Source organism: Haematobia irritans, chromosome 2 (assembly GCF_050003625.1).
Source record: "Haematobia irritans isolate KBUSLIRL chromosome 2, ASM5000362v1, whole genome shotgun sequence".
Classification (NCBI taxonomy): domain Eukaryota; kingdom Metazoa; phylum Arthropoda; class Insecta; order Diptera; family Muscidae; genus Haematobia; species Haematobia irritans.
This window is the reverse complement of record NC_134398.1, coordinates 233,360,055-233,377,864: the sequence shown is the minus strand read 5'-3', so window position 1 is coordinate 233,377,864 and position 17,810 is coordinate 233,360,055. Positions and strand designations below refer to the sequence as shown.

General features: G+C 33.1%; 1 protein-coding gene across 1 annotated transcript; it reads left to right on the top strand.

Moving 5' to 3' along the window:
- Positions 1–1,371: 1,371 nt before the first annotated feature.
- On the top strand, positions 1,372–9,776 carry LKRSDH (lysine ketoglutarate reductase/saccharopine dehydrogenase). Its single transcript, XM_075297919.1, has 7 exons — positions 1,372–1,679; positions 1,784–1,930; positions 6,841–7,396; positions 7,460–8,034; positions 8,091–8,161; positions 8,225–9,309; positions 9,371–9,776. The coding sequence occupies exons 1-7, from the start codon at positions 1,599–1,601 to the stop codon at positions 9,664–9,666; spliced, it is 2,811 nt and encodes a 936-aa protein (XP_075154034.1). The 5' UTR covers positions 1,372–1,598; the 3' UTR covers positions 9,667–9,776.
- Positions 9,777–17,810: the final 8,034 nt, after the last annotated feature.

Genomic DNA, 17,810 nt, shown 5'->3' with positions numbered 1-17,810 from the left:
TGGAAGGTGTCTCTAAATATTTGGCAAGTTAAATCCAGTCAAGTTTAATGACGATTCCATACAAATGGCATAAAGTTCAAATTGTATGGAATCGGCAATGATAACTTCTTCTCTGCAATGATAACTTCTACTCTCGAAGAGTTAAGAGCTATCAGAAAATCTAACTAGTTTGCTTACCGTTAAAGAGTGAAATAATATTGCCATCTTGTGTTGTATTGCCTAAGTATTTATAACCCCTAAAAAAATTGCGATTTCCGCCTCAAATTGCTTTGAACCCCGTCAATGGGCTTACATTGTATTATATTTGTACTAAAAGATTTCCATTCGCTTCTATGGATTCTATTTGGCTATATTAAGTTTAAGCTTTGGGCCATTTTTTGACATCTCTCACCAAGGAGCTCAGAAATTCAAATCTGAGGATGGGTTTATATGGGTGCTATATATAATTATTGACCCATATGGGGCAACTTTTGCATGGTTGTATGCATGGGCACATACTAACGTATCAAATTTAATGAAATTTGCTACTCCAAAAATCTTCCTGTCGGTGGTTTCACTGGGGTTTGAGTGTGCTGCGAACTTAATACCTAAAAAACAAAATTTGACATTTGGCATTCACCGTTAAAATCCAAAATAAAATATAAAAAACATGAAAGAGGCCAGTCTGTCAATAAAAATGTTCAGATATTTATCAATAATTCATCTGCTGAAAAAAAGTAGTAAATAGTTGAATAGGTAGAAGACAATATTCATGTTATATTTATATTAATACACATTTCTCCGTGAGTGTAACATTTTAATTTTCCATATCAACAAAAAAATCTGCGTTCATTCTGAGAAGAGATAAGATTGCACTGAGAAATATTATTTTGTACTAACAGTATTAGTTCTCGATATGGATTGTCCGATAATCGCAAAATCTTCTCTACTGATACACACGTACACACACGTAGATGTAATACATGACACCCTTATCGACAATTGTTAATATATTGTCGAGAATACATATTGTCCCCCTTTCATATGGCCAAAGAACTGTTTGTGTAGGATAATTTAAGGTACCCTTTTGCCGATCAACCAATTTGGAAGATATTTGTAAGTCATTTAAGCCTTATCAGTCGATACACACCACACCAAAAGGAATAGAAACGTGAGTGTGTGTGTGTGTGTTTGCATCTGAAGATAGAGGAGTAAACGATTCTGTGGAAACAACGAGGAAATCCTATACAATTTTGCGCCATCGCATATTCAAAATAACGTCACTACCTCAATTCGTTACACACACACAAACGCAACTAACATACATCAGCCAGCGGGGCAGTCATATGGGAAAGCAGCAAATCTGATAGGGGCTCGACTCCCAAGCGATTTTGGTCAGACGTTTTTTAGTTGTCGACTAACACGGATCTCCAGAGCGGGTAAAAGAACAAAAAAAAAGAAAATAACGACAACGTTAAATTCAAATCGAAATAAAAAACTGATAAGAGATCCGAACTCCTCCCACTCATTGTTAAAGTGATCCGTGCTTAGAAATTACGCGATTGTCGTCTCTATTAGAGTACTGTGTGGTGTGGTATCTGAGATACGTATGCAACAAGATGATGCGTTTGTTGCAGTCTCGTGCAGCGAACTTGTGTTCGAAAGAGGGAATAGCAAAGTCCTTCAGCAGATGGCGTCACGTAAGTTTAGACTCTATATATGACTTTGTAATCTCTGAATTCGATCGATCGATAGAAGTATTATTTTCTTCAATCTTTTCCATCATCATTTTCTTCTCAATTAGCAAGGACGAGTTATAGCCATACGACGTGAAGATCAATCAGTATGGGAAAGAAGAGCTGCCCTTGGTCCTACACACGTACAGAAATTGGTTAAACAAGGCGTCAAGGTTATCGTACAACCATCGAATCGACGTGCCTATCCCATGCAGGTAAGGGACGTGGCACTTTTTGTCACACAATGCATTTTTACGTCTTTATTGCTTTATAAACAACACTTGACAAATTGTGGTCGGTAACTGATATACTTGTGACTGACTGAGTGGTTGCTCCAAAATGCTTATCATCCTCAAATATTTGCAACAATAATTAAACAGAAAAAACACATATACACTAACAACAATTAAGAGAGCAAGGAAAAATCAGACAAACGCAGTCCCCTGATTTACGGTTGTTTGCTCTATATACGGTTAAATTTTTGTGGAATATTTATATAAAAAAAAACTCTTCAATTAATTTGGAATAAATTACCATTGATTCTTAATATAAATGTTGTATGTTACACAATGTAGGTTAACACAAACAAAACATCACTAAAGACGCATAAAAGGTTTTAAAATAAACGTTGTTACCGACTGTATCCATTTATATCCGAACATCAATCTCATAGATGGTACCCACCTTCTTTTTCAAGCAAATAAATAATATGAGAGACAATCGTTGAATCGCTTATCACAGATTCGGGTTTACTTGCTCTTAGAAAAAATACATTATAAGAAAGGGGAATTTCGTTTGTCTACAATTTCTTTCCGGAGGAAAGTATTTTTTCTTTGGGTGTAGTTAATTTCAATAATTTATTTAAAAGACATGCAGTTGGTCTAACCCAGAAATGTACGACTTTGTAAATTACAATAGGAATCGATAAGACGTTAATAAAAAGCATAGTATTATGTTAAATGTACTTGAAAATATAAAATAAATAAATATGCATTCAGCAAAACTCAATGTCTATGCAGCCCCTAAATGATAAAATAAGGCACACTCAAGAAAAACAATATGTATGTTTTTGTTTTGAGATATACATTAAAACAAAACTTTTCTTCCAAACGAAATTTTAGACCACGAATATCGTATGGAAATTTCTTTTCGCGGCAAAAAAAAAAATATTTTTCTGATAAACGTTGTAAATGTAAGTTCAAGTTTGTTTCTTTCTGACTAATTTCATCTTCTTACACATCTCTCTCTTCCAAATAATCTATTTACCTCATGCCATATCAGGTTTAGGACATTTTTTTCCTTTGGCCAGGAACCATGGAGCATTCGTGTTTGTAAGTCATATACTCATCAACACACAAATATCGCCATTAGCACACAAGTAACAAGTAAAGCATACAACCTAGCAGATCTATACTATACACACACAAATCACATTTCAAGAAACTTCGTTTAAAGAAAACGAAGAACTTTGGTTACAAACGTCTGTTGCTCCGTTTCATACAAACCATAGCGAACTTTTGGGTAGAACAAACAGAAATAAACTGAAAAACTTCGTTCTTCAGAAAAGAACAGCGCTACATATAAATAACCCTCTAATGTCCAATCCCGCCTTTAGGCGGGCTTCGTAAAATCAGTACGATTTTAGTAAAACCCACCTTAAGACTACAAAAATGGGTAAAATAAAATGAAAACTTAGTAAAATCTGTTCGAGAGGCTTTGTATTATAAACTGCATTTTTCTTGCTTCGTTTTCTTGCTTTTGTGTCGTTAACATTGAATATTTAATCAGCTGGCAAAAAAATTGGGGCATTACAGGCATAATATCGGCTTCGTTTTTAAAATAAGAATTTTTTATATTTACGGTAAAATAAAAAATTTAATAATTTTCTTTTTTAGTGATAAATGCTTGAACTTCTTTCCAAACGCTTTATTTTTTGCATGTAAGAACTGGATAATTGTGCCTTGGCACAATAAAAAAAAATATCACAAACAAATCCCCCAATCCATAATGATGTCTGAAACCAATAAAGCGCATATAAATTACACAAAAACACATAGGAGTCTTGAGTATAATGGTCTTGTAAGATTGTGCCTTTATGGAATGTGACTACTTGAAAATTATTATAAACTTTTTGCTAAGATTAGATAACAGTAAATATTTGCTCATATATAAATTGCAATTTTTTACCTTTGAAAAAAAAATGTAATTCTTGAGGTCCGAACAGATTCTACACGCAAAGAAAAAAAAACGTTTCGAACACTGGTATCCCAAACATTGTTGTTTGTATTAGGTTTTCGAATTCCTTGAAACGTTCAAACCTGCATTAAAAATAGTGAAATTAGTAAAAAAAAATATTGTATTCCAAAATCACAGTCTATTTCGTTTATATCAAGCACTGTACTTTTTAAATAAGACACATTTTGAAATTTTTTGGAATGTAAGTCTTGCCTACAAAAGATCATGGGTTCAATTCCAGCTTCCACCAAAACACCAAAAAGTTTTTCAGCAGTGGATTATCCCCTCTAAGTTATGCTGGTGACATTTCTGAGGGTTTGTCTTTATTAAATGCATGTCTCATCCTGTAAAAGAGTTAACATGTATCACAAAAAGTCGATACTTTTGTTCCAAACAAACTTCCGTACAGTTTCTTTGGAAATAATTTCTTTTTGCGTGTATCATCCTTTAAGATAGTTGTATTAAAAAGCGTGAATTATTGCTAAAAAAAATTGGGTATTTCCTACTAAAATTAAAATGTTCTGGGTGTCAATTCTGTCTTATAAATAACACAGCCTTATCCACTCCAACCCATCAATCGTGTTCACAGCAATCCTTAGGAGTAATGTGTACTTACAAAACTTGTAGACCCTCATATAAAAATAAGTTTTCCCTTCGAAAACGAAATTATGAACAATAATATATCCACACTAAAAAAACATGACTGATTCCAACGATTTTGTCTTTACACTAATTATTGTAGTATTGATTCCGAGCCAAAGAAACCCCGAATTGAAATAAGGCTACATTTAAGACACAATTCTTTTTAAATTTAAGTTTTGCTCACTTAATTCTGGGAAACAAATTTTAATTTATGTGTTGTTCAGCTTTTTTCTTCATGTGCTATTAAAATTGTTTAAAAACGTGTTAACGACACCTTAAATTTCCCAATTAGGACTCGACTTCAAGTTTTTTTTAGATCTTAGCTTTATCTCTAATACAAACAATGTAGAATAAATTATTTGATTGTATAATTTTTTTTTTTAAATTTTATTCGCCTGGACGAAGAATCGAACCGCGGACCAACAGTTTGTAAGCCAACACACTATCCACTGGCTACCGTGGAGCAATGTTTAGCATGCCCGCCTTACATACAAAGGGTCGTGGGTTCAATCCCTGTTTCGGGCGAACACCGAAAAGTCTAGAAAGATTCCAATAATAGGGCTGTTTTCTTTTTGCACTGGATGCAACATTTGTATGGGCTATCCAGAACATCGTTGCACTGGTGTTCTATCCAGAACATCTCATCAGTGCAAGTCGCGCCGATGTTGCCAGATTGTATTTGGATAAAGTGACGCTTCTTCGATTCACAATAGCAATTTATTGTGACTATTTTATCGAAAAACATGAAATTCAAAGTGTCACAGTGTCATAAATAATCGCAGCAGTAAATATTTATTACTAATTGAAGCATTTGATACATTAAAAATGCAAGATTTCACTTATTTTCTGTGATTGTTTTTAAACAGCTGATGACAGTGTTGCATATTTTTGGAGATGTCCTGGATAAACGAATACTCTGTTTTCTTTTAGTCCTTAACGGCTCAGCATATCCAGTGCTAAAAGAAAACAGCCCTAATATTGGGATGATTCCGAAAAGATGTTCGATATTACATACTGTTACAGTGAAACCTCTTAAACTTGAACAATCAGAAAACCGAACACCTCCCAAACATTAACATATGAAAATTAACCTCTCATACCTGAACACCTCTCAAAGGTGGACAAAATTTAGGCGACCGTGGGTGTCCACCTTGCAGAGGTTTGTATATTGGAATTTTTGCTATGAAAATTCAAATTGGGCCTTATAAAAAAGTCAGGCACTATTTGATATAAACGAAATGGACAATTATTTTTATATTGCAAAAATAAAAATTTTGTAACAAAGTTTTTCTGGTGATACAAGTTTCAAATTTTCGAAGAAATTCAAAAAAAAAAACTCTAATAACAAAAGCAAAACGTTTTCGGACACGTTTTGCAAACGTTTTTTTTATCTTTGCGTGTACTCAAATAACTTTTTCTTTCATGTTAAGATGTCCATTTTTATGTCGAATCACTTAACTATAAGGACAAAACGACTTTATTGACAAGTTTATCGGCTTTTGGACAAAGGGAAAGAAATTTATATCAGAGAAATGCGTTTTCCATACTAACCAAAATTCGCATTCGTATTTTAAGGACATAAAATCTTTGATCTTACGGCAATATTTTTATGAATCTTAGGTCACCATTAAAAATCGACTGTCGAACAATTGATTGTTAAACTTTAGTCCCCTACCTCGTATTTGACATCTTTTTATGGGTCATTTGAAAATCTGAATAAATCGTTGTGATGTAGTCGAAATGGAAATTTCCAAAGTACTCTACTCAATTTTTGTTCTTTTATCATATCACTGACAATACACGAATAACAACACCTACTATGTACAATAGGAGTTCATATGGCCATTATCTTGGAAGCAAGTATTTTCATCCTATCCAAAAAAATATACACAACGTAATTGAAAAAAAAACACACACAAATCGCAAAATTCATTGAAATAGAATCCCACAATATCACAAATCATATGTGGATTAAAGGGGGCTGATATTATACAAAAAATATCGGATGGCAATCGCGCTCTGATTAAAAAAGAAAAAAAAAATAGAAGAGCTCCTCAGTATCGAGATACTTGATAGTGATAACCCCCCACTTGGAGATAAGGATAGAGCGTCCACAAAACATAGTACTGGTCACATGCGACTAACAATACACAATAATTATGAGCTGACAACTTGTAGCGATTTTGTAAGGCTATAATTAGATTCGATCAAGTGGTTCTAATCATTTCCATATTGATTTTGTTTACAGGCTTATCTGCAATCTGGTGCTATTATTCAGGAAGACATTAGCGAGGCTTCTGTCATCTTTGGAGTTAAACAAGTACCCATCGATGCCCTTATTCCAGGTAAAACCTACTGTTTCTTCTCCCACACCATTAAGGCCCAGGAGTCGAATATGCCCTTGTTGGATGCCATTCTGGAGAAGAAAATTCGTTTGATCGACTACGAAAGAATCATAGACGAAAATGGGGTGCGACAAGTGGCGTTTGGAAAGTATGCTGGAGTTGCTGGCATGGTGAATATTTTACATGGCATTGGTTTGCGTTTGTTGGCCTTGGGCCACCACACACCTTTCATGCATATTGGTCCTCCTCATAATTATCGCAATTCGTCCATGGCACGGCAAGCCATTCGTGATTGTGGTTATGAAATTGCCCTTGGTATGATGCCCAAGTCTATTGGACCCCTTACTTTTGTGTTCACCGGTTCGGGTAATGTCTCCCAAGGTGCTCAGGAAGTATTTCAAGAATTGCCTATTGAATATGTGCCTCCGGAAATGTTACGTAAAGTAGCAGAACATGGAAGTGAGTATTGTTAGAAGAGGTGGTAGCCTAAAATGGGCATTTAATTGATTTCTACTTCTTCAGGTCAAAATAAGCTGTACGGTTGCGAAGTAAGTCGATCTGATCATTTGGAAAGACGTGAAGGAGGAGGTTTCGATGCTAAGGAATATGATGAGTTCCCCGAACGCTATATATCTACATTCAGTACCAAGATAGCTCCTTATGCTTCCGTCATAGTGAACGGTATCTATTGGGCTGTCGGTAGTCCCAAGTTGATGAGCATTCCCGACGCTAAGAACTTGCTTCGTCCAGCCAATACGCCATGGCTTCCTACCAGCAAAGGAAGTCCTTCCTTGCCACATCGTATGTTGGCTATCTGTGATATTTCTGCTGATCCTGGTGGTTCCATTGAGTTCATGAATGAATGTACCACTATCGATACACCTTTCTGCCTTTACGATGCCGACCGCAATAAGGACACCAAGAGTTTTAAAGGTCCCGGTGTTCTTGTGTGCTCCATAGACAATATGCCAACACAAATGCCCCGCGAAGCCACCGATATGTTTGGTGAATTATTAACCCCATTTGTTAGTGATATCATTAAGAGTGATGCCAAGAAATCGTTGGAACAGGAAGACTTTTCCTATCCCATCAAATCGGTAAGATATGATTGATGCCACATTTTTGGTTTGGTTAACATTTAGCAATTTTCCAGGCCATAATTGCCAGCAATGGTAAATTAACAGAAAATTACGAATACATCCAAGAACTCCGTGAAGCCAACAAGTGAGTATGAAATAGGGAGTGGTTAGGAATGCGAAAAAATTTAACATACTCTTGGTCTTGCAGTTATCGTTCCCGTCACAAGATCGAGGGTTGCGACAACAACAACAAGAAAGTTTTGGTCTTGGGTGCCGGTATGGTTTCCGCTCCTTTGGTGGAGTGGTTGCATCGTGAAAAAGACGTTTCCATCACTGTATGCTCCCAAATTAAGGAAGAAGCCGACCGTTTGGCCAACCAATATGCTGGTGTTGAAGGCGTCTACCTTAATGTCACTGAGGGAACTGACCATTTGCAGGAACTTTGCGGCCGAGCTGATGTAGTAGTTTCTTTACTACCCTATAGCCTTCATGGCATGGTGGCTCGATGCTGTGTTAAAGAGAAGACCCACATGGTCACTGCCAGTTATGTTAATGATGAAATCACTGCCCTCCATGAAGAAGCTCGCCGCAATGGTGTGACCATTATGAATGAAGTTGGTCTTGACCCCGGCATTGACCACTTATTGGCCTTGGAATGCATCCATGAAGCCCAGGAAAAGGGTGGCGTTATTGAGTCATTCGTAAGCTATTGCGGAGGTCTGCCCGCTCCTGAACATTCCGACAATGCTTTGCGTTATAAATTCTCCTGGTCTCCTCGTGGAGTACTCTTAAATACACTTTCGGCAGCTAAGTACTTGAGTAAGGGCCAAATTGTGGAAATCTCCGGAGGTGGAGAGCTTATGTCCAATCCCAAGAACCTAAACTTCTTACCAGGCTTTGCCCTTGAAGGCTTCCCCAACAGGGACTCTACAAAGTATTCGGACCTTTATGGTTTGGGTCGTGATATTCACACCTTGCTTAGAGGTACTATTCGTTACAAGGGCTTCTCTGAGTCCATACAACCCATGCAGTTATTGGGTCTAATTGACCCTGAGCCTCACGCAATGTTGCATCCCAACGGACCTGATGTAACCTGGCGTCAACTGGTCATCCATATGTTGGGTTTGGTTGACAGCAGTATTTTCTATGAAAATTTGAAGCAGAAGCTTGTAGAACGTATTGGCGATTCGGATTGTTTGGAAAGCTTGGGTTTGCTCGAAGATACACCTGTGGTCAAACTGAATACTCCCTTGGATACTTTGAGTCATTACCTAGCAAATCGTTTGGCCTTTGGTAAGAAAAAGATGATATTGTTGTCATTTAAACATTCCAATATCTGATTTTTTTTTTGTAGAAAAACACGAAAGAGATTTGGTTGTTTTGCGACACGAAGTCGGTATTCGCTGGCAAGATGGTCGTCGTGAGGAACGCGGCATTAACTTTGTTGTTTATGGACAACCCAATGGTCATTCTGCCATGGCTATGACAGTGGGTAAACCAGCCGCTATTGCTACCAAAATGGTTCTGGATGGTGAAATTCAAGAGCGTGGAGTTGTGCTTCCCTTCACCCGTGACATTTATCGGCCAATGCTTCAACGCTTACGCGCCGAAGGTTTAACTGCCACTGAGACCTCAAAATGGATTCAATAATTTTGCACTATGCTACTTGTAATTATATCTTTATAATATTTAAATTAAAATTAGCTACCTAGAGCGTTTGTTTTAAGAATAAATTCCAAAGTGAATTAATTTTTAGATAACATATTGGTTGATAAAAACATTGTTTCCATGTTCATTCGATGGAACGTGGATCGCTAGATTCAACCGAAATCATTCAAAATGAGGCAGCCTCAAACAGTCTAAGACTCTGGAGACAGCATACTTTCTCGAACTTATCGGTTTCATTGGAGGCTGACTATCAGTCAATGAATAAATAACTATGTCGGTTTTTAGACATTGAAGCTTTTAAATTGTCGACTGCATAGGAATGTTTTTTTATCTGATTTCTACTGCACTTTCAACTACTTTTTCAATGGATTCAATTAAAACTTAATAGATTTCGGTCACAAAACTCAATTAATTTTTTATTGAGGTAATCAACTATTTGCTTTATTTCTATTTATTTATAAATATTTTACCTTACGATGAAACAATTTTATAAGAGTTTATAAGATTTACCTTTTTCTCAAACATTTTCCGATTATAATTATAGTTTGTTTGTCCATATAAAAACTACTTATTTCCACAATATTCAAATATAGCATTTTCACTTCAAATAAAACGTTTTATTATTTCAAATGAAACCTTTTTCAAGTCAAACGAATCCTTTTTCAAATCATGAGTAGGTTACAAAAAGTATTATCACCCTTGTTTTCGGAATGTTGCTATAAACAGTATTTTGCTTCTCCATATTCTTTAACTCACGAAGACTTGTTATGTACTTCAAAGGAGTTAAGCCCATCTCTTCAGTTAGCGTTGGAATTGCCTTTTGTAAGTGTGAGAAATACATCGGAGTTATATGAATCATGAAGTTGCACTTTAAGCTCAGTATTGAAGAGATACACCCAAAGAAATTTGTTAGTAGGGACAGCAGAAAAGTCTGCTAAAATAGCAGAAAGTCTGCTGAAAAATGGACAGCAGTCACTGTTTGCTGAAATAGCAAACATTTCCTGCTAGTTTTTAAGCTCGATTACACTAAAACATGTTTTATTTTGGCAAAAATGTCAACATAGGAACTATCCTAACAGAATTAACACAATATTTTATGAATATCTATAGTATTTGACCAAAAATCGGAATATTTATCGAATTGAGGCATAACAGCAAACAAAATGTTTGCTGATCGTATTTAGGAGCTTGTAAGTATATTACAGAGCAAAAATATACCAAAAACTACTTTTGGTTCTTAAATATGCTTTGGGGACAATTTTATAACCTAAAAAATTTATAAATTGTTGTTCATTAGGCCCTGAAGTACAAAAATATAACAGCAGACATCGACTGCTGTTTTTAGCAGACTTTTTTCTATGAGTGTAGTAAGGAAAACCTCAGTAACTTTGTACTCATCCAAATAGGCAATATCCAAAATTAAAAAAAAGAAGTTTTCCAATTAAAAAGTGTTGTTAAAAACGAGGTTTTTCAAGGCTGAACAAAGTTCGTAGGGGACAAATGTAGGAGCGGTTACCAGAAACAAAGTTTTATTTATATTTAAAGAGACAACTTGGCCAATAATAGAAAACTTCGTTGGTCTAAAATTACGTTTCGTAGGAAAGAATTATTTAGATAAACTTCGGAGAATAACATGTTTGTGTATTTTAAGCTAAATCAGGAAGACATGTAAAGATTCCCTTAATGCCATGTTGCAACTATTGTCTCTAGACCAAACTGTCACTACTATAGTTAACATGCGTTTTTAGAAATCAGGTGGCAACACATATCGTTATATCTTGTCATTTGCATCGTAGTGATGAAGATCGAGTTATAGCCGGTTGTTCATAATAAAATTAAATCGCAATATTTTGTGGCGAAACATAACTTTTCTGGTTAAATTAATTTATATAGAGGGCGTTACATACGATATACAATCATTTTATAATTGGTCCATATCTTAGTATCAATATTGGTTTTAATTCAACCGGATAGTATACGAATATGAAGTCAATTTTATAGTAACTTTACGAAACGAAATTATGATATGGTGATAAGTTTACATAATATTTCCATGAATTAATTCTGCAAATTCTGTTTTTTTGTATGTCTTTTATTATTATTGTCTTGATTTCAGCTTAAAACCATGCGCTGACTTAACTACAAGAGTAGCTTAATCAACAGAGGAAACGTATGTTTGTCAGATTTATTTGCCAAAGTCCTCTAGACTGCAAGAACGTAGAAACTTTCAAACAATTATCAGAATACATTCGGATAATTCATTAAACCCAAGGTGAATTACACTTGAACCTTCCGAAAAAAGATTTTCAATAGTCGACTTTGCTTTAAAATTTGCACAAAGTCAAATCACAATTTGAGTGCAGTTGGTTGGGTTTATTTTGACCGTGCTTCGCATTCTTTTTTATTTGTTTAGGTATTTGGGAAAAAATCACAACAAACCAGATCTTTTATAAGAAAAGAACATCCATTTTATACGTATTGGCGTATAAATATATAGGAAGTAGCACAGAACAGTCAAACATTAAATGGTATTGTGTCAATATTATTTTATAATTTTTCAAAGAGTTAATGAAGGGTACAATAACTTTTTGTAACTTATCAAAGGCTTATTAGAGGATTGGTAACCTTTTAATTCTGTATGAATGTTATTTTACATGAAATAGTCTATCACTCGCTTATAATTGTCGATTAAGTTCTTATGAATACGATTGTAAACCAGAAATATTTTTTTGTTACAAAATTTTTATATTTGCATAAAATAGGTACATTTTACTCCACAATAACAGTCCATTTCATTTATATAAAGAACTGTTCTTTTCTGGTTTTATGTTTTAAACACATTTTGAGGTTTCACAGTAAAATAGTACTATGCCATGCCGAAATTTTGTGCAAATTTTTCGGAATGTATGTAGGTTAAAGTGGCAGCTCGATTAAGTTTCAGGTTCACTTAGACTATTCAGTCCATTGTAAATATATGTAAAGCGATGGGTGTTTTTAAAATTTCGGTTTGTAGAAAAAATTTTTTTTCGTGTATATATAGAGCGCTATATGAATGAATTACCCAGCAAAAAAATTAGGAAGTTGTACTATTTTTAAAAGCTCTTCTAAAAATATTCTCCCAAAGATGTTCTTCATTTTAAATACATAGGAAGTTCTTTTTATTAAATTTGTATAACTCGTTTTTTTCATATTTTACCTTTTTTGTTTCAAATAGGTTTAAAAGCAGAGTAAAAATTATTAAAATGGAAAAACTATTTAAATTTTGTCGACAAAAACGGCAAATCCATTCTAGAAAATTTCGAATTTTAGAAAATATTTGAGATCAAACGTTTCAGACATGATAATAAATAATTTTCGTAATAAAAAATACGAAAATTATTTATTTGCTAAAATAACACAAAAATGTTTAATTGGCATCCAAAGCACTGAATTGGGATCACACACAGAAAAAAAATTCACGAAATTGTTTCCAATTAAAGTCTTATCCAATAGAAAAATTTCTAATTAAAGTCTTATGTTAATTGAGTTTAAAAAAAAATAGTCAATTAAAAATTTAATTGATTCAACACTATTTTTAATCGAAACAAAAATCAATCACAAAAAATTTATCAATTAATCAAACTTATCAATTAATTTTTTAATTGGATCAATAAATTTAATTTTTTTAATTGATACTATCATTTCTGTGATTGAAGACATTTCAATTAAAAAATTAATTGGATCAATTAATTTCGAGATTGAATCAGAAGTTTTTTTGTGTGCACCTTTAGAAGTGATGCAAATTCAGTGCAATGGCTGTTGAAATGGTGGACTTCCGCCCTATGACAAGCCCATGTAAACTTCATCGCTTCTGCGCCAAATATGCACCACTTCCGGATCCAAAACTAGCATTTTCACTGCTTTTTTGCCGACGTTTTTTTACCAGGTATTAACGCAAAGGTGGCACATGCAAATAAATAATTCTTTCCTCCCAAACGTATACTTTTTATATACATATACTTTTTGTGATAAACGTTTATTCTTCTCCAGGATGTAAAAACATTTTCATAAAGACTAACTAAAAAAAAAACTATCTTTTCTGGCTAATTGCATTTTCCCTCACATCTTTCTCACTTTCACGAGGTTTGTTTAGTTCTTAGCCGCTTTTTCTGTAATTCAAACAATGTAGAAGATATTATCCGATTTTATAAATTTTTTTAAAATTTTACCTTTCACCTGGACTGAGAATCGAACCGCGGACCATGCAATTTGTAAGCCAACGCACTATCCACTGGGCTACGTTTATATAGCATTTATATAGCATATATTTATATAGCATAGTTTGCGGCGCCCATGAGCCCATTTAACAAATTTTATTTAACAGAAAGATACATTTAGTTGGGCACCGTGTAGCAGTGGTTGGTACGTCCGCCTTGCATACCAAGGGTCCTGGGTTCGATTCCTGCTTCGACCGAATACCAAAAAGTTTTTTTACAAGATTACATTTTTACAATGAAATTATAAAATGTGCCTTATTAAAGACTTAAAGTCAGAAAAGAACAGTGCTTGATATAAACGAAATGGACTGTGTTGTTGGTTTAAAAATATTTTTTTTTTTGAAAAATAAAAATTTTGTAACAAACGAATTTTTTTTGGTGATAAAAGTATTACATTTTCGAAGAAATTCAAAAAAAAAAACTCTAACAAAAGAAAAGCGTTTGCGATACACGTCTTCCAAACGTTTTTTTCTTTGCGTGCGCGTTTTGAGGTTTCGGCTGAGGTAAAATTTAATGCAGTATAGTAAAGTGAGCCCTTCAAAATCGTGCGCAACAAATTTTGGAATAAGGTGGGTATTAAGTTCGAGTTTATTATAACTTGATGGGAAATGATCTAAAGCAACAACTGAAAAAGTTTAATTTCTTTAAAATGAATTATTAAGGAAAGAAACCGAGAAATTACAATTTTAGCGAGATAAGGTAAGTACACCCAGAAAAAAGTGCCTTCGAGACTAAAGGAAAAAATGTTCTTCAATATAGTTTAGCCATTTTAGTTCCATTAAGGTAAATTTTTGTGTGAAATTATAAAATTTACTTGTTTCAGTAAAAAGATTCTAAACTGAAAGCAGTTAGGAATAGTTCATTAACTAGAATAAGGCATGAAATTTTACTAATACTGTTTTCTTCGCTGAGTATAAGAATTTACTACTGAACAAGAAAATTTTATTCACTGATAACAAAGCATTCGTAAAAATAAACATGAATCGAACTAAAACCAAGTTTCGTTAAATTTAGTAAAATTTCTTATAAAATGATAATGCTGACTTCCTTTATTATAGAAAGCTTATCATACATACGTATAATATTTTAGTTCATTCATACTAAGAAGTATTCAATCCTTTGAAAACTTAAGGAAACACACTTGGTAGAATTTCCTATATTTCTTTATTATCTACCTGTAATCTATATCTGTCATCGATGTAATCGATATGCTTGCGCTTGGCTTGTTTTTTTAGTTGGAATCGTGTTGTTATGGTATACGGAGAGATTGTTCAAAAATAATAGAATAAATAGCAAATAAAATATATAAAATATTTGTTATTTTAAATTAGTGAGAAAATTTTTCCTTTTTTGAAAATTATTAAACATAAATAACAAACAATAAAGCTATCAATGTTCGTGATGGTGTATAAAGAAAGAATATAACAACTCTTTCATTCGTCCTCATTTTGGAATCTTCAATTATCAGACAATATTCAGTGACGACATCCTTTTGTGAAAAAATTGGTTTATGATTTTTTTTTTATATTTGTAGGTACACCCAGAAAAAAGTGACCCCTTCTTTAAGTTAAAATGAACTCATTGTGTAGAAAGTTGAACTTCGTATAGCGCCAAAGACATTTTTATTTGTTTGAACGATGTGATTTTCGTAGAAATTAGGAATAATGCATTCCATATATTAGTTAACATTTTCCAATATTTATATACCACTATACTACAGAATGAAAAAATTTAACTAATTTGAATTCATATATGGAATGATTTTATTGAAATTTTTTCATTCATTTCGACAAATCTTAGACATTTGTGGTAAAACTTTTACTTCATAATTAGAACTGCTTACCTTCGTTTTTAAATACAATTTTATTTATTTCTATAAGCAATTTTATCTTCAATAAAAGACATGTTTTATTAATATATTGAATATATTTATTAAGAATCAACAGCATCGAATCTCTTTGAAATATTAATTTATTATTCCACTATTTCCAATTTCCGTGTGATATTATCAACTGTAAAACGCACTTTTTCTTCTTCTTGTACTTTTCACTTTTAATAAGTTGCTGCCTAACGATTTTGTCCTCCTTTTACAATTTCAATACCTACAAATATAAAAAATCATAAAACATTTTTGTTGCAAAAGGTTAGCGTCACTGAATATTACCTGATAATTGAAGATTCCAAAATGAAGACAAATGAAAGGGTTGTTATTCTGCTGGTGTTTTCTTTCTTTATACACTATCACGAACATTGATAGATTTATTTAAAAAAACGAACATTTTTCTCACTAATTTAAAATAACAAATATTTTATATATTTTATTTGTTATTTATTATATTATTTTACCATATTATTTTTTAACAATCTCTCCGTATACCAAAACAACGCGATTCCAACTAAAAAAACAACCGACGCGCAAATATATCGATTACACCCACGCGCAAACACATCGATTACGATGACAGGTATCGATTACAGGTAGACAATAGAAATGTAGGAAAATTTCCTATATTCTAACAAGTGTGTTTCCTTAAGTTTTGAAAGGATTGCATACTTCTTAGTACGAATGAACTAAAATATTTTTCTATGCCAAGTGTTGTTCGTATGTATGAAAAACTTTCTATTATAAAGGAAGTCGCAATTATCATTTTATAAGAAATTTTACTAATTTTGAGGAAACTTGGTTTTAGTTCGGTTTTTGTTTATTTTTACGAATGCTTTGTTATCGGTGAATAAAATTTTCTTTTTCAGTAGTAAATTCTTATACCCAGCGAAGAAAATAGTATGAGTAAAATTCCATGCCTTATTCTAGTTAACGAACTAATCCTAACTGCTTACAGTTTAGGATTTTTTTACTGAAACGAGTAAATTTTATTATTTTTCACAAAAATTTACCTTAATGGAAATAAAATGGATAAACTATATTGATGAAAATTTTTTCCTTTAGTTTCGAAGGCACTTTTTTCTGGGTGTATTGAAATTGTAAAAGAAGGACACTTCTTCTTGTACTTTTCACTTATTAAAAGTGAAAAGTACAAGAAGAAGAAAAAATGCGTTGTTGATAACATTACATGGAAATTGGAAATAGTGGAATAATAAACTAATATTTCAAGCCCAGTCGATGCTGTTGATTCTTAATAAATATATTCAATAAAAAAATTGCTACGAATATAAATAAATAAAATTGTATTTAAAAACAAAGGTAAGCAGATCTAAATTTGAAGTAAAAGGTTTACCACAAATATGTAAGATTTGTCTAAATGAATGAAAAAAGTTCAATAAAATCATTCCATATATGAATTCAAGTCAGTTAACATAAATTTGTTCATTCTGTAGTATAGTGGTACATAAATATAGGAAAATGTTAACTAATATTTCTACGAAAATCACATCGTTCAAACAAATAAAAATGTCTTTGGCGCTATACGAAGTGTAACTTTCTTCACAATGAGTTCATTATACCCACCACCATAGAATGGTGACGCGGGTATAATAACCCAGCAAAAAAAACGTCGCAAAAAAGTAATGAAAATGTTCTTTTTGGATCCGGAAGTGGTGCAAAATCGACGCAGAAGCGATGAATTTAACATGGGGTTGTCATAGGACGGAAGCCTTCCATTTCAACAGCCATTGCACTGAATTTGCATCACTTCTTTAGGTGTGATCCGAATTCAATGTTTTGGATGTAATTTAAAAAATTCTGTAATATTTTGTCAAATAAATAATTTTTAAAATTGTTTATAAGTTTTAATGGATTCTAACGCTTGTTGGAAACGTTTGACCTCAAATATTTTCAAAAATTCATAATTTTTTCAGATTGGATTTAGCATTTTTTCGACAAAATTTAAATGATTTTGTACCATTTTATGA